This window comes from Notolepis coatsorum (genome assembly GCF_963971535.1).
Source record: "Notolepis coatsorum genome assembly, chromosome: 10".
Lineage (NCBI taxonomy): Eukaryota > Metazoa > Chordata > Actinopteri > Aulopiformes > Paralepididae > Notolepis > Notolepis coatsorum.
In genome coordinates this window covers 13,466,647-13,488,949 of record NC_140174.1, presented here as the reverse complement: position 1 = coordinate 13,488,949, position 22,303 = coordinate 13,466,647, and the positions used below count along the sequence as shown (strand labels likewise).

Below are 22,303 nucleotides of genomic sequence, written 5' to 3'. Positions count from 1 at the left end.
AGTTCACATAGCTAGGAAACAATGCTAAACACTCAAAAAGGCCATTTATAAGATAGTTCCCCTTTAAATTGAACTTGTTGAAACCTGCTGATACCCAGGTGTTAACCTTATCTGCGCAATATTCTTCAATCAATATCTGAAATTAATTAATTAATTAGTCTTTTACTATTATGCACTTTCCTACTAAGTAATCTATTGTGCCTATATTACTACCTACTATGTTAATATGTCTATACTACTATGCACTCAAGAGTGCCAGAGTTGTACCCTTCCTGCTGTTGTATAGAACTTGTAAGTCGCTTTGGATAGAATTGTCAGCTAAATGACTAAATGTAAATGTAACCTACAGAAGTCGTAACATGCTTTGATTTTGAATCAAATCAAAATCAAAATCAAAGAAGTCTTAACATGCCCTCGGATATATTTAATTTAATTTAATTTTCATTTGATTCTTATTTGTTCCGTTCATGGTAATGCACAGTTCCAATAAAATCACCTCCTCCCACTTACTTTGTCATTACTGTATGCTCTTATTTCATTTCAAACTTTTATTTCAACTCATAAGACACTTAGCGTGGGAGGGCACGCTATCTCCACCAAGTCCTGCCCCCGCTGAGCAAGCGCCGAGACCTGACCTGTAAGCGTCGCTGTCCACAACGCCAGATTCCCACCCACCAGCTTCCCACCCCCTAATACTGCCAATTGTATTAGTATGAACGACCAGCCAAGCTGGTAGCAACGCCGAGAGCTGGGCTCGAACCCAGCATCTCCTGCGTTGGTGACAAGCGCAATCTCCGCTACGCCACCTGACCGCCTCGGAGATCATACTTTTAAATGCAGCAAGAGAAGGAAGCTTCAGAGTCAGTCAGAGGGCATTCCAGGTGTTGGAAGCATCAAAGGAAAAAGCAGTTTTCCTAGTTCAGAGCAAACTCCAGGAACTCTAAGAACCAACCAGGTGAAAATGCACACTCCTGCCTAGAATCTCATGTGACATCTGTGACGTCTGTGCTGCTGGTTCAGTTGATCTACCTAGGTAGCGGGATGAACCTGGACTTTGAAGAAGTCTTTATTTGTAGCACATTGCTACATCGTCATGCAGCCTACACACACACACGCAAGTTGTTTTGGTCGCCGTTAAAATGTCCTCTCCGCACTTGACCCATCCCGTCGTCCTTCCCCCCAAGGGCAGCCGGGGACCAATCCAAGTGCTCCTGTCCGTCTTCCTCAGGGATGCGACAGCGTTTGCGATCTGTCCTGCATGTTTTTCCATTGGGTTTTTCTCTTTCTGGAGGGGAAACCCTTGCGAGCACAGGGGGAGAACATGCCAACTCCACACAGAAAGGCCCAGGAGATACCCCACCTGGGTACCCGGCAACCTGGTCCTTAAGCGGGAATCGAACCCAGGATCTTCTTGCTGTGAGGCGACAGCGTTAACCACTACACCACTGTGGGGCCCCGAATTCAGTGTTGTCTTGTTTGAGTGTCTTGTGTGTCTTCATCACTATAGATGTCTTGTGTCTTCATCACTAGGTGTCTTGTGTCTTCATCACTATAGATGTCTTGTGTCTTCATCACTAGGTGTCTTGTGTCTTCATCACTAGGTATCTTGTGTCTTCATCACTAGGTGTCTTGTGTCTTCGTCACTAGGGGTCTTGTGTCTTCATCACTAGATGTCTTGTGTCTTCATCACTAGGTGTCTTGTGTCTTCATCACTAGGTGTCTTGTGTCTTCATCACTAGGTGTCTTGTGTCTTCATCACTAAATGTCTTGTCTTCATCACTAGGTGTCTTGTGTCTTCATCACTAGGTGTCTTGTGTCTTCACCACTAGGTGTCTTGTGTCTTCACCACTAGGTGTCTTGCGTCTTCATCACTAGGTGTCTTGTGTCTTCATCACTAGATGTCTTGTCTCTTCATCACTAGGTGTCTTGTGTCTTCATCACTAGGTGTCTTGTGTCTTCATCACTAGGTGTCTTGTGTCTTCATCACTAGGTGTCTTGTGTCTTCATCACTAGATGTCTTGTGTCTTCATCACTAGATGTCTTGTGTCTTCATCACTAGGTGTCTTGTGTCTTCATCACTAGGTGTCTTGTGTCTTCATCACTAGATGTCTTGTGTCTTCATCACTAGATGTCTTGTGTCTTCATCACTAGGTGTCTTGTGTCTTCATCACTAGGTGTCTTGTGTCTTCATCACTAGATGTCTTGTGTCTTCATCACTAGGTGTCTTGTGTCTTCATCACTAGATGTCTTGTGTCTTCATCACTAGGTGTCTTGTGTCTTCATCACTAGGTGTCTTGTGTCTTCATCACTAGGTGTCTTGTGTCTTCATCACTAGGTGTCTTGTGTCTTCATCACTAGGTGTCTTGTGTCTTCATCACTAGGTGTCTTGTGTCTTCATCACTAGGTGTCTTGTGTCTTCATCACTAGGTGTCTGCGCTGGCGTTCAATGACAACAGCAGCTCAGTTCTGGCCTCTGCGCAGACCGGCCCCCACAGTGTGGTCAGAGTGTGGAACTACCACAGAGGAACCTGCCTGGCCATGTTCAAGACCCACGCCCACTCCCTGTCCTCGCTGAGGTGACCACACACACACACACACACACATAATGTACACACACACACACACATATACACTCACATCTACCTAGCATGTCCTATATGCTCTGTAAATAACTATGTACAGATACCGATTTTGATGTCACACCATGTTACCTGTTACCTGTTATTTCAAAAAAAATAATTATTGGATTATATTATATGTTGTACCCACTGTATTGCACATCGTTGCGGGCAAGACCACCCGCATTTCATTGTATACTCGTATGCCGTGACAAATAAAACTCTTGACTTGACTTGACTTGACTTGACACATACACACACAACAAGTATTCAAGCTAGCAAGCTACAAGCCCAACCTTTGACAAAGAAACATTTCTTCTATTTTGGGAGGTGGATTTTGAGCTTGGTTTGAGACATTTAATTGAAGATTGAAGAAATAGCAGCTACTGAGGAAGGCAGAAGTCGAAACGTTTGGCTGCGCAATTTAATTAAATTGTATCAGATAATTTCCCCCCCAGTGCACAATACTGGGTTCTGCCATATGTCTCTAAAACGTAGCCTGATTGGTTCTGGCAATGTACCCAGTTTAATCACCAGCACATTGTTTATAATACTGTCTGTTGTACTTTACTGTTACATTTGCACTCTGGTTGGATGTCAAACTTATTTTCGTTGTACTGTACTTGTGCTGTATGATGACAATACATTTGAATCTAATACTCTCCTGTTTCCATTTCGATCACACACATGGAAACAGCTGTATTTTGTTCATGTGGGTCTTGTTTGTGTGTCTCTCTGGCAGCTTCTCAAACAACGGCGGTGTTCTCTGTGGCGTGGGCAAAGACCGGCACAGTAAGACGGTAAGCACTGCACAGTAAGACGGTAAGCACTGCACAGTAAAGCGGTAAGCACGGCACAGTAAAGCGGTAAGCGCGGCACAGTAAAGCGGTAAGCACGGCACAGTAAGACGGTAAGCACGGCACAGTAAAGCGGTAAGCACGGCAGAGTAAAGCGGTAAGCACGGCACAGTAAAGCGGTAAGCACGGCACAGTAAGACGGTAAGCACGGCAGAGTAAAGCGGTAAGCACGGCACAGTAAAGCCGTAAGCATGGCACAGTAAAGCGGTAAGCACGGCACAGTAAAGCGGTAAGCACGGCACAGTAAAGCACTAAGCACGGTACAGTAAAGCGGTAAGCACGGCAGATGTTCCACGGTGCAAAAATCACCTTCCCCTTTTTATTTTATTTAACCTTTATTTCACTAGGCAAGAAGCTTGAGCTCAAAGAGCTTTTTTTTCTCAAGCAACACCAGACATAAAACAACGACAAGCAAGAAGTCTATTCCAGGTAAACGGAGCAGAGTACACAAAAGCCCTCTTCCCAAACTCAGTGCAAACTCATGGGACTGAGGTGGATAGAAAGTCCTGAGAACACAAGCTGTAGGAAGATTTATTTTAATTTTTTTTTATTTTTTGGTAGATCTTTTATTGGTTTTTGCTACCGGGCAGTCAAGGTAGAGAGAGGGAGAGAGAGAGAGGAAGAATGGGAGATGGATGGGGGAAGACATTCGGCAAAGGTCGCCGGGTCCGGGAGTCAAACCCGGGACGGCCATGTTGCACCACAGCGCTGTACGTGGTGTGCCACCCTGGCGCCCCCGCTGTAGGAAGATTTTGACGTAACGGTAAGGTCAGTACAGATACAATGGGGGAAATAAGTATTGAACACATCAGCATTTTGTCCCGTAAATATATTTCCAATGTGGCCAATCAAGTGAAATTTTCACCAGACTTTGGTATTAACTCAGGGAATCCAAAAAAATCTAAACATTAAAGTCCATACATAAATAAAGTTATGTGTAATAAAGTGGAATGACATAGGAAAAAAGTATTGAACACACTAACTGAAATTATTTCAATACTTAGTGGAGAAGCCTTTGTTTGTAATGACAGCTCCAAGGATGCTTTCTGTATGATGTAACTAATCACCCGCAGTATTCGGGTGTGATTTTGGCCCATTCCTCTACACAGATTGTCTTTAAATCTTGAAGATTGCGGAGGGGCCTCTTGTGAATCTGGATCTTCAGATGCTTCCACAAATGTTCAATTGGGTTTAAGTCAGGTGATTGACTGGGCCATTCCAACAAGTTGATTTTCTTTCTCTGAAATCAACTGCAAGTTTCCTTTGCTGTATGCTTTGGATTGTTGTCATGGTGGAAGGTCCACCCACGTGTCATCCTCAGCATCCTGGTGGATGGCAGCAGGTTCCTCTCAAGAATCTCTCTGTACATGGCTCCATTCATTGTTCCTTCAATGATATGAAGTCTGCCAGTACCAGGAGAGGAGAAGCAGCCCCACACCATGATACTTCCACCTCCAAACTTCACTGTTGGTAGTGTTATTCGGGTAATGTGCACTGCCATTTCTCCTCCAAACATGGTGTGTTGTGTGACAGCCAGAAAGTAACATTTTGGTCTCATCTGACCAGAGTACATGCTCCCGGTAATTCACTGGCTTGTCCAAATGTTGTTAGGCAAACTTTAAACAAGCTTCAACATGTCTTTTTTTCAGTAGTGGAGTCTTGCGGGCTGAGCATACACAGAGGCCATGGCGGTGGAGTGCATTGCCTATGGTCCTTTCTGTCACAGTTGTACCTGCTGCCTCCAAGTCTTTCTGGAGCTCTTTCCTAGTGGTCCATGGCTCTCTGGCTACTCTTCTAAGTATCCTTCTGACTCCCTGATCAGAAATGTTGCGAGGAGCACCTGTGCATGGCCGGTTGATGATGGAGTGATGTTGCTTCCACTTATGGATAATGCCCCCAATGGTGCTTACTGGAAGATTCTGAAGTTGTGAAATACGTCTTTAGCCAATTCTATTTTCATGATTTGCAACAATCTGTTTGTGAAGGTCTTGAGAGCTCTTTGCTTTTACCCATCATTTGATGTTTCTTGTGTGGCACCTTGGTAACAAAAAAAAACATTTTATAGCCCATCAATATATTCTAACCCAGTTGACATTATTAGCATAGATAGGAGGTAGAGTTGCCTCCTAATTAGTTTTGGTTTTCAGCTAGTTCCTTGCCTTTCCTTGCTGTGGTGTACTGCTTTTTCTTAGTGTGTCCAATACTTTTTTCCTGTTTCATTCCACTTTATTACACATAACTTTATTTACATATGGACTTTAATGTTTAGATTTGGACTTGTCTGGATTTCTCGAGTTAATACAAACGTCTGGTGCAAATTTCGCTTGAATACGCTCATTGGAAATACATTTACTGAACAGAATGTTGATGTGTTCAATACTTATTTCCCCCATTGTATATAGAGGTAACAGTCCAAGTAATGCTTTATAGAGGAAGCTGTACCAATGATGAAGCCTATGGGCAGGCAGGGACAGCCGACCTACCCTTAACCCTGCTCGTCACACCCTGTGGATCTGGGCAACGCATTCAGGCTGCAATCAGGGACTGGAGCCGCGCTGGAGTTGATGAAAAATGCTCTTGCGGAAACAATGAGTCACTCTCTCACCTGCTGGTTTTAATGAGTGTGATCAACGTCTAGCGGCGGAATTGCCACTCCTGGTTGTTTGCAATGCAGTCGATTCCATTCTTTGACGTAATCACACATTCTCGATAGGCACTCGCATCCACAGGGGTCTGTATTATCGTTGGGGCTGTGTCATTAGCGGTGGGGGGAAGAAATCGTTTCACCTAAGTGAGTAAAGTCTGTGTCGCCAGTTGAGATGGGAGGGTGAAACTGCACCGTCTGAGAATATTCCAACACGGACAAGAGTGCGTTTTTAGGCGAATCACAATTCTTTTTGTGGCGATTTTGGTATCGCCACGCTGCCTTCCAAAATGTATATCATTTGAGTGCCGGTTTGTTTTGGTTAGATATATATAAACAGCTATGTTTTGTACATAAAGTCAACATAACAAGAATTTAGCATGGTCCAGTGTTAAAATAAGGGAACAAAAATACGTAATATCAAATCGTAACACTTAAAGGGGCACTTCATAAGGGGCATTTGCATAAATAGGACAAAAACACAGGTGAAAAGAGAAATGACTTACATACAAATATTTTGTTATGCAACAATAAAGTCATTTTCAGGTAGAAATTACTACACCATCGTGGGTTCAAGTCCCTGTGATCATAAAAGCTAAAAAGATGTGTATCAGTGATAATCAAACCGTAAAAAAGAGGCCTATTAGGATGTTAGACCCTAATGTGATTTAATGTTCTGTGCCTTACTTTGACTCTGTCTATTTAGCTGATTTTATGCTCGTTTTATGTCTGCACTTTATGTCTGCCGATTTTGTGCTAATTTTATGCCTGTCTTTTTTTTTTAATGCTGTGAAGCACTTTGAGCTGCAATTCCTGTATGAAAGTGTATTATTATTATTATTATTATTATTTTTATTATTATTATTATTATTATTATTATTATTATTATTATTATTATTTATTATTATTATTATCATAATACTATGCACTCCGAGTGTAACACTCAAGCGTGTTACTATTTGACGAACAATGCCACTGACCCTGCTGGAGAGGCACCTCTCTTATAATAATAATAATAATAATAATAATACATTTTACTTATAGTGCACTTTACATTTCACAATGAAATCTCAGCGTGCTACAGGTTAAAAAAGCAAAGGAAAAAAAGGAGGATTGGGGGGTGAGGAGTTTATTAACACTTTGGCTGCCGGAAAACGCCTAAACACGTCATTCCCGGCCATGCTCAAGTTGCCGAAGACGCTTTACAGCGTCTTTAATATCAATATTTCAAAAATCTGGGATCGGATTCATATTTCCCCTCCGCTGGCCTGAGATCCACCAGGAGGACCCACTGAGCTCTCTGGCGGTTCAGGAGCGCCATCTGGTGGCCGATCGGCGCAATCGCTTAACAGGAAGTGCTATGGAGATTGTGCTGGTCGGTCGTATTACTTCCGGGCACTAGCTATAGGTTCCGGGACTCGATCTCGACACACTACATAGCGATCGATTGCCAATAACTCGATAAACAACATGATTTGGACGTATATACCATTATCCATTATGCACTAGTCCGTACTGGATCTCTGCACACTTCACTTTATATATATATATATGTATTTTATTTATTGATTAATCCCCCACTGCACTGTTTTCGTTTCTTGTCTGTGTTGGTGTTTGTTTACTGTGAAAAAAGAAAGAATGCATACACTGTATTGCTGCAACAATTACCAATGTGTTTTACACAAATGGCTCAATAAAGGAATCTGAATCTGAATCTGAATTATACAAGCTGGAGATGGACCGGGTAAATCGACATCCCATAATGGTAAAATTTCTACTCTACGATGATCGCCCAACGGCGCGCGGAGACTGGGGTGAGTTTTAGCGTGTAAAGTTACCGTCTTCGATACTAACTGCTATTATCAACATTTGACCCACATTAGATGATTGGTATAACGCTGCCCACGGAATTATAAACGCCCCCTAACCCATCCGGTCAACATCAGATGACGTGTAGTAACTTCTAGAAGTACGTCTAGTTGGAATTTTTTATATCGCGCTGATTGCCATAAAACTGTATTGCATCATCAATATAATGTATTTGGGGCTATAGATCACGTTCTGGAGAAAGCTGCAGAAAGAGATGAAAACATACTTATACATTAGACCATACTTTACTATGAATATGTGAATGAAAAAGTTTAACGTTGCTACACAATGAACAATACATATAGGACTTTGAATGGGCCCTAATAATGGCAATGTAGCAATAGAATTTAAAAAGTTATAGCCCTGCAAAGAAGGGGACTTTCTCTATAGACGAATAGAGCCGGCAACCTACGGTTGATTATGAATTTAACCCATGGCAGCCAAAGTGTTAAGGGGGACTTCAGTGAAGAAGCTGACTCGTTCACAATTTGTGGCTTTGGATAAAGGTGTCCACTAAATGACTACGTACATGTAAATGTCCCAGCCCTGCTGACCCTCTCTCTCTCTCTCTCTCTCTCTCTCTCTTCTCTCTCTCTCTCGTGTCAGATGGTGGTGGTGTGGAACACCTCGCGTGTGAAAGGGGGGGAGGTGACGGTGTTGGCCAAAGCACACACGGACGTCGACATCCAGACCATGAAGATTGCATTCTTTGACGACACAAGGTAACACACACCTTCTGTGTGATTACACAGTATAGTTGTTTACGTTCAAGCCTTTCCTGCAGTGGTGACTCACGAGCAGCGGTTGTGAATTAGGCAAGTGTTGGCAGACAGACAACAGACAGACATTTGTAGAACTTTAAAGGCCGATTTGTTAAAACAAATGTTTTATTCACGGTGGGGCTATACATTTACATTTGGATCACGTATTGGGTATTTAATGCAAGTGCAGAGTCAACAACACTAACAAGGACTTTTGTTTAACCTCTTAACAGGCACCCAGTAAAGTGGCAATTTCTTTTTTACTTGAACTTGAGGACTGCATACGTTTTTTTTGCTAATGTAGTTACTAATGCAATAAAGTAAAATCACTTTTTGTGCTAATGAAATGGAGTAACAGAGGTCTGAACTTTATAAGCTGGAAAACACAGCGGATCCATAGCCTGAAGTCTTATGTAGTACAGGTCAAAATTTGATAAAAATCCGTTCAGAAATGGGTCTTTGGGAGAGATCCGGGTAAACGTGTGCCAAAAAAAAAGCTCTCCAGAATTCCATTTCCTCGTCCACGGCCATTCATTCTCAAGTGTGATTGACTTCTGGTTTTCGCTCGTCAACTATCACCTAGATCCCTTATTTGCACCCCCCACGTGGGCTATCATTGGAAAGCTACACTCAATGGCTACAACGCTGACCAATCATTTTCGCCATCAGCGGATGATTGGCAGTTCTGGAGCCTCGGGAGTCCGGGGTGGTCATTTGACACCACGCACGTGAAAAGACGCTCGCCTGACATATTGTCATGTAACTCGAGAACCGAGGCACGGATTTGGTCGAGTGAGGTGGCATTCGAACGGCAACAAATATCTTTAATTCTGTCATAAAAAAAAAGCAGCCCGAGGCGCTAGACGCTCGCAAAGTGCCGTGACTTTGTGCGGTTCCGCCTGCGGGCAAGTCGGCCCGAATACGGGTCGTTGCATGTTAAGAGGATAACGAACAAATTAATTCAATATCAATATATCTGAGTCCAAAACATACAATATGGGTGCATCATGTATTCCTGTCTGTATTCCAAAACGATAGCGTCTGTGTGTCTGTGCTCTTCCAGGATGGTGTCGTGCGGGCGTGAGAACGTGCGTCTGTGGCGCGTGCGGGGCGGCTCTCTGCGCTCCTGTCCCGTGGACCTGGGGGAGTACCACTCACTGGACTTCACCGACGTGGCCTTCGAGGAGGGACACTCTGCTGGGGGGCAGCCTGACGACCGAACACTGTGAGCCACATGCCACCTGACGTTCAATGAATGAATGAATGAATGAATGAGTTTATTTTTTAACATGTATTCTCCACGTTCCTCCAAACAAATCACAATATAAAGCTCCGTCAAACAGAACAATCATAATGAAAAAAAAATTATAAAAAAAAAAAGCAATGTAGTTAGTTGTCATGTTCAAAAAAGGAGTAGAGTGAAGCTAAGCTTATTGATCCCTACCCCCTTACATTTAATTTTTTCTTCCATTAATTTGACTTGATATAACATAAATTAGTATAATACATTATATAATATACTTTTACTTATAGTACAAGTATCAAACTCGGTATCAAACTCAGAACGCTGTGAGTCACACGCCACCTGCCGTTCAGTCAAACTCAGAACGCTGTGAGTCACATGCCACCTGCCGTTCAGTCAAACTCAGAACGCTGAGTCACATGCCACCTGCCGTTCAGTCAAACTCAGAACGCAGAGTCACACGCCACCTGCCGCTCAGTCAAACTCAGAACGCTGAGTCACACGCCACCTGCCACTCAGTCAAACTCAGAACGCTGAGTCACACGCCACCTGCCGCTCAGTCAAACTCAGAACGCTGAGTCACACGCCACCTGCCGCTCAGTCAAACTCAGAACGCTGAGTCACACGCCACCTGCCGCTCAGTCAAACTCAGAACGCTGAGTCACACGCCACCTGCCGCTCAGTCAAACTCAGAGCGCTGAGTCACACGCCACCTGCCACTCAGTCAAACTCAGAGCGCTGTGAGTCAACTAGGCACCTTGACCACATGCCACTTGCCAGGAACTGTGGTGCACTAACTCCTCTTGTCTCTATTGTAAGCAGTAGAAAAGCACGAGCACTCTCCTCTCATTTAAACTGCTGTACTTTATTTAAACTGCTGTGCTTCTCTCTAAGAGGCTTTCTGTGTTATTCTAGTCATTATCTTCCTGCCTCTTGGCTCCGCCCACAGCTTCGCCAGCAGCCGCAGTGGCCACATCCTGGAGATCGACTACAGCAGGGTGGTGATCCGGAACGTCAGGAGGCTGCTCCCCTCCCAGCAGGCCGACGGCCAGCGCAGGGAGAAGCAGACCGTCAGCACGGGTGGGTGTGGAGTAAGGCTGTCCCAGAAGCCTGTTTTTGGCATTCGAACTTCGTCAGGGTTTTTCGAACTCACGTTCGAACCTTCGTTTTTAATTAATTAAAAAATAATTATAATAATAATAAAAAAGAAAAATGTATATAAATATCCTCAAACTAAATCCTCAATTTGAATAAAGTGATTAATCTGATTAAATGAGTAAGTAAGTAAGTAAGTAAGTAAAACTTTATTTGTATAGCGCCCTTCTCGGCACGAGTGCACAGATTGCTTCACAGCATAAGTGTGTGTGTGTGTGTGTGTGTGTGTGTGTGTGTGTGTGTGTGTGTGTGTGTGTGTGTGTGTGTGTGTGTGTGTGTGAAGGACCTGAGTGTATTAGTACTGCAAATGTGCGGCGCCCAAGTGGCGAACCATGTAACGCGATTCCCGGACCCGGCGTCCTTTGCCGAATGTCTTCCCCCCCCCGCTCTGTCTCCCGTTCTTCCTCTCTCTCTCTCTCTCTCTACCGGACTGCCCGGTAGTAAAAACAATAAAAATCTACCAAAAACATAATATTTTTATTTTTTTAAGTACTGCGGATGTGTGATGGGATGGTGTTCCAGAACTCTGCAGCTCTTATCGAGAAGGCTGATTTGAATGCGCTTTTCCTCCCTGGGATGATGAAATTTCCCTCTAGCACTAATGGGGCAGGCGGAAGGGACTCTGTACATACTCTGTATGATAAGCATGTACAATAGTGCTGTACATATACTGTATATATACGTTTATATATTTATATTTACAGCATAGTATATATCCATATCTGTCTTAATATACCTGCATATAATCATTCTATATACATACTTATACACCTGCATATAACCCATATAACTATGATAGCATGTACAATAGTGCTGTATATACTGTATATATACATTTATATTTACAGCATATATAGCATATATCCATATCTGTCTGAATATACCTGCATATAATCCTTCTATATACCTACTTATAGACCTGCATATACAGAGGCAGGATCTGAAAGGCAGATGGATCCTAGAGGCAGGATCTGAAACTCGTGTCTCTCTCCCTCTCAGGTCCAGGCATCGCCGTCAACAGCATCAGCGTGTCGTCGATGTTCTGCGCCACGGGCTCCGAGGACGGCTTCCTGCGGCTCTGGCCCCTGGACTTCTCTGCCGTCTTCCTGGAGGCCGGTAGGAACCGCAGGGCTGGCCTGGTGCTTAGCTCCACCACCACTAACCCCATCAGTTAGCTTAGCTCCACCAGTTAGCTTAGCACCACCACCGCTAACGCCGCCTGTCGATCATCAGTTAGCTTAGCTCCACCACCGCTAACGCCGCCTGTCGGGCATCAGTTAGCTTAGCACCACCACCGCTAACGCCGCCTGTCGATCATCAGTTAGCTTAGCTCCACCACCGCTAACCCCGCCTGTCGGGCATCAGTTAGCTTAGCACCACCACCGCTAACGCCGCCTGTCGATCATCAGTTAGCTTAGCACCACCACCGCTAACTCCGCCTGTCGGGCATCAGTTAGCTTCACACACCGACGGCGGAGGCAAGGTGCCAACCTGGTCATCAGGAGAAATTAGGGGGTAAGTGTCTTGCTCAAGGACACATCGATACGCTGAGCCACTAAATCTGGTAGAGCCAAAAAATATATATAAAAAATTATGACTGCAGAAAAACGTTTGACCTCTCTACTGGGATGATGATGAACTTTATTCCGGACTCAAGGTCCGTATTTCAAATATAAAAACAATACAAAAACAAGGACAACGTAGATTACAATACATAAGACATTGATTCCAATGTTTCCACAAACCAGAGGATTACCTTATATCGCTTTGTTTGACATCAGTAATGGCACCTATTATCCTGTTTTTTTTACTCTAATAGTCGACACATACATTTAAACATCAAGTTCCTCAGCAGAGCATGGAAGGTGGTGGGGACATGTTTTGTCACGAATATATAGCTTGCACTAGTCCATCTTGGGAGCTTAAGGAGGATCCTAAATGCATTTATGGGAGATGATGCTACTTCTTACAACGTAATATATGTCTCCCAGCGGTAAAGGGGAAGCCACGTTCGGACGGCTCCAGGACAACATCACAACATGATTGTCCGGCAGCGTGGCTACATGGGTAGAGCTCCGGACTCATGATCGGAAGATCACCGATTCGAGCCCCGGTCAAGGCTACTGTCGGAAAGTGGTATTGTTGTCCAGCAGGGGGCACTCTGTCCTCTGGACTTGTCAGTAACAATGCCCCTGTTACGGTGATAGGGACACCGTACAGCTGCGAGTGCCATCCTTTGGATGAGACGCTAAACCGAGGTCCTGACTGAATTCGGTCGTTAAAGAACCCAGGGCGCCTATCGTAAAGAGTAGGGGGTTCCCCCGACGTTCCTGGTCAAATTCCCAATCAGGTCTCTGACATCAAGGCCACCTAATCATCCCTTCCTCTTAATTGGCTCATATCAATCCCTGTCTCCTGAGCTGTTCAGCCATTGTGTAGTGTGATGTGTGCCGGGTGCCAGTGTATGGCAGCCATTGAGCCTGCGTAGCCCAAGGTTGGGTGCTACACAGTGGTGGTGAAGGAGGCAATGTCCACCCTTGGGTTCTATGAAAGGCGCTATAGAAATTTGATCTATTATTATTATTATTATTATTACATTGTAAAGCGCTTTGAGTGTCTAGAAAAGCGCTATATAAATGCAACTTATTATTATTATTATTATTATTATTATTATTAACCTAGACTCGTGCTCCAGGTCCGCACTAAACAAACAACTCACTGCAGCACCCACTTTACCCACTTTAGAACACCTAAACACACTTTATAGTTATTGGTAAAGTATTTGCACTACAACCCATACCTCATTACACCTTACTGTAAATTGTACCTAAATTGTACCTCATCCCATTTCTGCTTTGTACTGTATAGTATATAGTATATTGTATTGTAACTCAGTTACAATACAGACTTCTATTTTATACTTGCTATACTTATTTTATTTATTATACTTATCTATTTTTGTCTAGCACAGTCTCTGGAGCATAACAGAAAGAAGCATTTTGTATAAAAGTGTTCTGTACTTCTGTATGACAAAACTAATAAAGAAACTTGAAACTTGAACTAAGACACCCATGTCTCCGCGTGACTCCGACCTCTGCCCACCCCCTCCCCCCAGAACACGAGGGCCCGGTGAGCCTGGTGTCGGTCTCGGCAGACGGCCTCCGCGTGCTGGCCGCCACCCCCGGCGGTAACCTGGGCTACCTGGACGTGAGCAGCCGCGGCTACAGCACCCTGATGAGGTCCCACACCGACACCGTGCTGGGCTTCAGCGTGGACGGCGTGCGCCGGCACCTCGCCACGGCCTCCGCCGACGGCACGGTGCGCGTCTGGCACATGGACTCCATGCAGCAGGTCAGACGAGAGGAGTGGAGGGGGGAGGGGAGGTGTGGGCAGGGTGATGGTAGAAAGACATAAATATAGGCAATATGATTATATCTGAATATGAAAATGTGATAAAAATAAACGGTGTAAACAATATAATTAACTAAATAATTTATTGGGGCGTCATAGCAGCATGGGGGAGGGGAGGTACAGGTATGGGCAGGGTAATAGTAGAAAGACATGAATATAGGCAATCAAATTAGGTCTGAACATAAAAATATGAGATGAAATAAACAGTGTAAACTATATAATTAACTCTGAATATAAAAATGAGAAAAATAAACAGTGATTCAGATCGGTTATATTATACTTACTTACTTACTTACTTACTTACTTACTTACTTACTTACTTAGTTACTTAGGCCCATCGCTCCCAATGGAGCATAGGCCATCTACGACTTTTCTCCATCCAACACAGCTTTGGGCTGTCCTTTCTGCCTCCCCCCAGGTAGTTCCTTGTCTCTTGAGCTCCGCCTCAGTGTCCCGCCTCCAGGTGTTTTTAGGCCGCCCTCTCGGACACATCGACACGCTGCCCGGGAGGAGCGGGAATCGACTGCTCTACCTCCCGAGACACTGTTCTCATAAAGAATACAATATGTTGGTTATGTGGGGGGGGAAAGGAAGCTTCATTGAGCTATATTCAGTCCATTGAAATGAAGTAATTACCGTTACGACTCTGCATACTTTCTGCCAGCCAGTGTGCCTGTGGATTGAGGGGCACACCTACAGTATATCAAACCAGCGTCTCGTCTCCTGTTCACAGCTGTATGATTTTGTGTCGGATGACAAGCCGTGCTCGGTGGCCTTCCACCCCAGCCTGCAGGTCTTCTCCTGTGGCTTCAGCTCCGGCGTCGTCAGGGTCTTTGACATCTCCAGCGACAAGCTGTTGGCTGAACACAAGTAAGTTCAGATTATTTTATTGTCTCATCATTCTGTACCTTTTACAGCAAAATATTGTGAAATTACTTAACTCAACCCAGCAATGAAACCACGTTGACAGACCACAAACCATGTTGACAGACCATATTATTTATGGAATATACTTTTTGGGATACCTCCTAGTAAAGGTAAGGACTATATGACATCAATCCTACTTTGATCCAACCATGATTTCACATCGATCGCAACGATCATACATACTCCAAAACGTATGCCGTTGGTGACGATCAAAGCATCAAAAAACTACCCCCCCCCCCTTTCATGCATTCATGATGAAACATAATACCTATTATATACCTTTGAATTGGAAATAATAGCGTGTTCATGATGAAACATAATACCTATTATATACCTTTGAATTGGAAATAATAGCGTGTCCAGGCGAGCAACGCCAACGCTTTTAGCAAAATTCACGTATTGTTCCATAGCGCCGTTTTCAGGAATTAGCCAGGATCACTCTGAAACTATACAATATTCACCAAGGTATAACACGCGAACGTATACATGAAAATGTATTCTTTTTCACATGTTGAACGATGGATAGTTGATGTCAAATGAGCCATAGTATTGTCTCCATAGCTATAATATAGAATATAGATATAGCCCTGCAAACACCGCCATGCATCCCTATCTCTTAGAGCTGTGGCGCAGTAGGAACAAAGATGGGCTAGACCCGTAGCGCTGAAAGAGTTAAGAACAAATTATTATTTACAATGATGGCCTGGCGAGAGGACAAAAGGACCTCTCGAAGGATAACAGGAAAAGGGGGCAGAAACATTTTAAATAGAAAAGAGACGGATGATAAATACATCAAACAAACAACCAAACAAGATTACAAGGTATGTAACACATGAAGCAGAACAGATTACAGTTAAAAGGCTGAGTGACAGCTGCAGGTGTATGTAAACAACGCTGCGATAAGAGTCCTTAAAAGTAGTGAGGGGGAGTCAATTTGTCCATTTTTGCATCTCGTTCCAACTGCTGGGAGCAGCAAATTGGACGGAGGATGTGACCAAAGGAAGTGTTAACACGGGGAACATCTAGCGAGATGTGGTGAGCAGCTATGGTGTTGCAGTGAGCGTGTTGTGTTCTTCTCAGCCAATGAAAGCCCTTCCCTGCTCTGCCCGGTAACAACCGTCCTGTTCTTCCACCCGCCTGCTGTGGCACCTGCTGGGAGCAAAGCATCTCTTCTGTTTCCAGCTGTTTTCTTGCTCAGCGGGGGTCTGCGTGGGCAGGTTTATTCTGAGGCCATCCTATTACCACTCATCAACTGTGGAAAAAAACCTGTCAATTGACAAAAGTTCAAGTCAAGTGTTCTTTTATTAACCCCTTGGGGAAATTCAAGTGTGATAGCAGCATTATAATAACATAGAACAAAGTGTAAGTAGTAGGGGTGTAACGGTACACAAACACAGTTCGGTACGTACAGGGGTTTTTCCGGTACAGTGGGGGAAAGTTTGGCTTTCCATGTTTCCACTCAGGGGTGATGTAGTGTGCAGCTACTGTTAAGTCGGGCTGTCGATGAATATTCTATATTAAAATGAATAATCGACTGAATGCGCTGCATGACGGATAGGAGACACGCGACGTCGGTGAGCTGAAGAACGTGCCAGTAGTAACACATGAGAGGGGGTGGGTAGTAGGGTTAGGGTTAGGGTATTCGTCCCGCGAATTTACGGTACGGCCGTCACGGTGCGAATACGCCCCACAGCGCAAACACACCCACATGCAGGCACTCGCGAGGTCCGTGCGAGAACAGCGCGCGTGGCCGGGCACACAGAGTCAGACTTCAGAGCGGCGAAAGTGCACGGAGGAGAGGCACATTTACAAACAGCTGCAGGGTCATTACAGTTTTCTTTCATTTTCTTGTTCGCCCAATAACGTTAACCAAATGAAACCAAGGGAAAGAAACACACGCGCGTCGCCGACACACACACGCGTGCCAACAAACACATCAACATTCTCTGTGCCGGACTCACAGGCACAATCAAATAAAAAGAAGAACCTACTTTTCCGGACAGATCATCTGAGCTCCACTGTGTTTAAATCCAAATAATCCTCTGCCATTGTTGTAATATGTCATCTGTTCTCTAGTATTCAGTCTGGTCGTGAAGTTAAATTCTCTCTGGAAGTGAAACTGAAACTTAGCAAGGATAAATTTAAAGGGGCAGTAAGCAAGTGGATGCCTGAACACAGAATGACAGTATCACTAATTACCACGGCAAGCCTATAGAAAATTATTCTATTTAATAATTATAATTATAATAATTATCATAAATATAATATATCAATTTAAAAAAAAAGTTAAAAAATTAATAATAAAAAATTACAAAAAAATTATATTAACACTTTGGCTGCCTAAGGTTAAATTCATGATATACCATAGATTGCCAGCTCTATTTGTCTATGGAGAAAGTCCCCTTCTTTGCAGGGCTATAACTTTTTAAATTCTATTGCTACATTGCCATTATTAGGGCCCATTCAAAGTCCTATATGTATTGTTCATTGTGTAGCAACGTTACACTTTTTCATTCACATATTCATAGTAAAGTATGGTCTAATGTATAAGTATGTTTTCATCTCTTTCTGCAGCTTTCTCCAGAACGTGATATATAGCCCCAAATGCATTATATTGATGATGAAATACAGTTTGATGGCAATCAGCGCGATATAAAAAATTCCAACTAGACGTACTTCTAGAAGTTACTACACGTCATCTGATGTTGACCGGATGGGCGAGGGGGCGTTTATAATTCCGTGGGCAGCGTTATACCAATCATCTAATGTGGGTCAAATGTTGATAATAGCAGTTAGTATCGAAGACGGTAACGTTACACGCTGAAACTCACCCCAGTCTCCGCGCGCCGTTGGGCGATCATCGTAGAGTAGAAATCTTATCATTATGGGATATATTTTTACCCGGTCCATCTCCAGCTTGTATAATGGTATATACGTCCAAATCATGTTGTTTATCGAGTTATTGCCAATCGATCACTGTGTAGCGTGACGAGTCCCATGACCTATAGCGAGCGCCCGGAAGTACTACGGACGTCTAGCACAACCTCTATGGCACATCCTGTTTGGCGATTGCGCCGATCGGCCACCAGATGGCGCTCCTGAACCGCCAGAGAGCTCAGTGGGTCCTGCTGGTGGATCTCAGGCCAGCGGAGGGGACATATGAATCAGATCGCAGATTTTTGAAATATTGATATAAGGACGCTGTACAGCGTCCTCCGGCAACTTGAGCATGGCCCGCAATGACGTCAAAAGACGTTTCATGGCAGTCAAAGTGTTAATAATAATTATTATAAATATTTTTTTTCTGTTGTACCGAACTCGTACCGAACCGTGACCCCAATACCGAGGTACGTACCGAACCGTGGCTTCTGTGTACCGTTACACCCCTAGTGGGTAGGTCTTCTATCTCTGGCTTGTCGTTTGCGTTCGCCATACGCAAATATGAGGCTATGCTAAATTACAGGTAATCTCTCAGTGGTGTGCGCGGGCTGAACGAACAACATACGGCCCTTTGCACAAGTTATATTGGGAAGGGGTGAACTTGGAGTTTTGAATTAAGGCGAGACAGTACCCCTGAAATCGCCTTTTTGCTTTTTTGAGATTTTGTTATATTTTGCTTCCTTAACACATTCAGTGTCGGAGGTCGCTGTGGGCCGTGTGGTAAGAATGCCAGCGCTTTAAAGAATAGGGATACATGGCGGTGTTTGCAGGGCTAAAACTATATTAAATATCATAGCTATGGATATAAAACTATTGCCCATTTGACATTGAGTATCTATCGTTCAATTTGTGAGAAAGAAAGAATTTTTTCATCCATACATTCCCGTTTTATACCGTGGTGAATATGAGTATAGTTTTAGAGTAATTCTGTCTAATCCCAGGAAACGCCGCTATGCAGCGTTTAGTGCATTTCACTAGAAACCGTGGCGTTCCTCGCCTGGATCAACAATCAATCTGAAATCAATGCTATATTATCGGTATTATGTTTCATCATGCATGCATGAAATGGTGGGGGGGGGGGGGTTTCTATGCTTTGATCGTCACCAACGGAATACGTTACACACACATTACACACATACGTCCGGATCGTGGGGAAGGGATTCTTCGATCAACGTGATTTGATATGGATTGATACCATATAGCCCTTACCTTGACTAGGTTGAGCTCCAAAACGAATATTCGTGTTGCCAACATAATCCACCAAAGAACATGAACCGGGAGTGCTTGATTATCCTCAATCCATGTGTTATAACCGCTCGCCATGCCCGACTAGGAAAATCCGGACCGGACTTTTTAGAGCGACGTACAGCCCAAGCCAGAGAGTTTCCAAGAATGTGCAATACCGGACGTTTGCGATCTCAGACTCATTCCCAATGATAACACAGGCTCCCTCGATGGATTATGAATGGGAATATCGAATAAAAGAAATAACGATAGAAAACTTTTCTCGGGTTTGGCGCCCAAGCGATGGCGACTTATCTCGGGTCTGGCGTCCAATGTGTTAAAGGTCCCCTATTGTTCACAATTTGGGCAATTTTACACAATTCCTGTGAGTCTATGGAACACATCTGTATGGTTTTTTTCAATCAAATTCATTGTTTTGTATTTTTAATCAAGTACTTTGGTGCACCACTTTCTCCCCTTCCAAAGTACAAGCTGTTTTTGGCTGGGCTCCGCCCATACTCGCAATGCGCTTTGATTGACAGTCACCCACCTGCACTGGCAGATACGCTAGGATGGAGGAACCTTTTCAAAGCGGACACACACCCGCTCTGTCTCTGGGTGTGTGTGTGTGTGTGTGCATGCGTGAGTGTATGTGCGTGTACGTGACGTAAGTTGGACGAGTGTGTGTGTCTGTGAGAGGGAGAGACGAGGGGAATGAAGCGCTGCGTCTAGCCCAAAAACTGCCACTGCCCTGGCTCATTGCTTGTGGAGCACGATATCATTAGGAAACGATTAGGAACACTGTCGAACACTTTTGAGGAAGTGCTGACAGTGGAACAGCTGAAGGTGGCAACTCTGCTGTCGCAACCGCTTCCGCATTATTTCCACTCGCTGCTTGGTATTGCTCATACTTTCAACGTTACGCTAACTCCTCCCATCACAGTTGATTGTGGGCGGGCGGTGGCAGATCAGAATTCTTACACGTCACAGATCCGAGTAAATTCAGAATGGCTTGTTTCAGTGGGGGGCGTTCTTGTCTAAGCTGAACTGCAGAAACGGGACTTGGTAGAGATTTCACATTTAGTCAGTGTTGGTACAACCCCACATTGCTTGAAAACAATGCAAAACACTGGAAAAGGCCATTTTTACATTAGGGGACCTTATTTAAAAATAGTGGCAATAAAATATCGAAAACACACAATTAGTTGTTTATTTTTACTTCATTTTGTCTGATTGTGTCCATAGATCACAATTACAATACAAAACTTTGAGGTAGTTTTCTCAAAAACAAATTTGTATGCATTTTACTGTGTGTGTGTGTGTGTGTGTGTGTGTGTGTGTGTGTGTGTGTGTGTGTGTGTGTGTGTGTGTGTGTGTGTGTGTGTGTGTGTGTGTGTGTGTGTGTGTGTGTGTGTGTGTGTGTGTGTGTGTGTGTGTGTGTGTGTGTGTGTGTGTGTGTGTGTGTGTGTGTGTGTGTGTGTGTGTGTGTGTGTGTCCTGCAGACAGCACAGAGGTGAGGTGGTGGGCCTTGCCTTCTCTCCTGACGGGGAGTTCATGTACAGCGCTGGCTCTGCAGGCGCTCTGGCTCTTTACAACTCTTCTCACGAGGACTATGATGTCATCAGAGTGCTGGGTATGTAAACACACACACACCATTTTTTTATTTAATTTTTTTGAATGATCTTTTCCCCCCTTCTTTTTTCCGTTTTTCTCCCCTCCCAATGTTAGTCGTTATGCCAATTCCCAATCCCCTTCCTGGTCGTTGCGCACTCTACCCCCTACCGTCGGTCTGGGAGGGCGGAGACTATCGCATGCTTCCTCCGACACATGTGTACCCAGCCCACCGCTTCTTTTCACCTGGCAGTGCGGACTCTCACTGGGAGAGTGTAACGTGTGGAAGGTCACACTGCCTCTCTTAGATCCTTCCCTCGCTGTGCAGGCGCCCCGACCGAACTGTAGGAGTCGCTGTTTACAACGACCCGGACCCACCCACCGGCTTCCCTGCCAATCGAGCCAGTATGACGGCCGGCCAAGCTGGAGGCAACGCTGACAGCTGTGTTTCGATACCAGTGTCTCTTGCGTTGGTGACGAGCGCTTAGTCTGCTGCGCCACCCTGCCGCCACACACACACACTTTAGATTAGATTAAAATGTATTGTCATCATGCAGCACAAGTACAGTACAACTTCAGGGAGGGGAGAGGGCAGCCGATGGTCTTTTGCGCTGTATTTATTACCCTCTGAAGCCCATTCCTGTCCGCCTCGGTGCAGCTAACGTACCACACTGTTATGCAGTTCTCTGCGGAGTGTGTGGGTGGAGGAGAGCTGGGGGCCGAATTTCACAGTCCAAGAGCAGGTGTGTGTGGGGGGAGGAGCCGAAACCTGAGTGCAGGGTTAGAAATTTAAAAAAAATTTCAAGTGCTTTTTTTGCCCCCCTTAATTGATTTTCGGGGGCTTTTTTTGTATTTCGGGGGCACTGAATTTTTATGATAAACGGTAGGGGTGGGACGGTTCACAAAATGGACGGTTTGGTTCGTATCACGATTTTGGAGTCACGGTTTTCAGTTCGATATACGATAATTTTTATTAAAAAAAATGTAACACTCAAATCTAAACATGCTTCTCATTTATTAAAAATTAAATAAAAGGTTTACAG

At 44.3% G+C, this 22,303-nt stretch overlaps 1 protein-coding gene across 1 annotated transcript in view; it reads left to right on the top strand.

The window, feature by feature from the left end:
- wdr90 (WD repeat domain 90) overlaps positions 1-22,303 on the top strand; it is a gene marked incomplete at its 5' end in the record, with an annotated part of 102,680 nt that overhangs the window by 23,698 nt on the left and 56,679 nt on the right. The window contains 9 exons of the mRNA XM_084322911.1: positions 2,428-2,576; positions 3,361-3,418; positions 8,595-8,710; positions 9,813-9,974; positions 10,942-11,072; positions 12,147-12,263; positions 14,263-14,498; positions 15,292-15,428; positions 21,152-21,282. Coding sequence (XP_084179037.1) covers positions 2,428-2,576; positions 3,361-3,418; positions 8,595-8,710; positions 9,813-9,974; positions 10,942-11,072; positions 12,147-12,263; positions 14,263-14,498; positions 15,292-15,428; positions 21,152-21,282 — 1,237 coding nt within the window. The remainder of the gene's footprint in view (positions 1-2,427; positions 2,577-3,360; positions 3,419-8,594; positions 8,711-9,812; positions 9,975-10,941; positions 11,073-12,146; positions 12,264-14,262; positions 14,499-15,291; positions 15,429-21,151; positions 21,283-22,303) is intronic.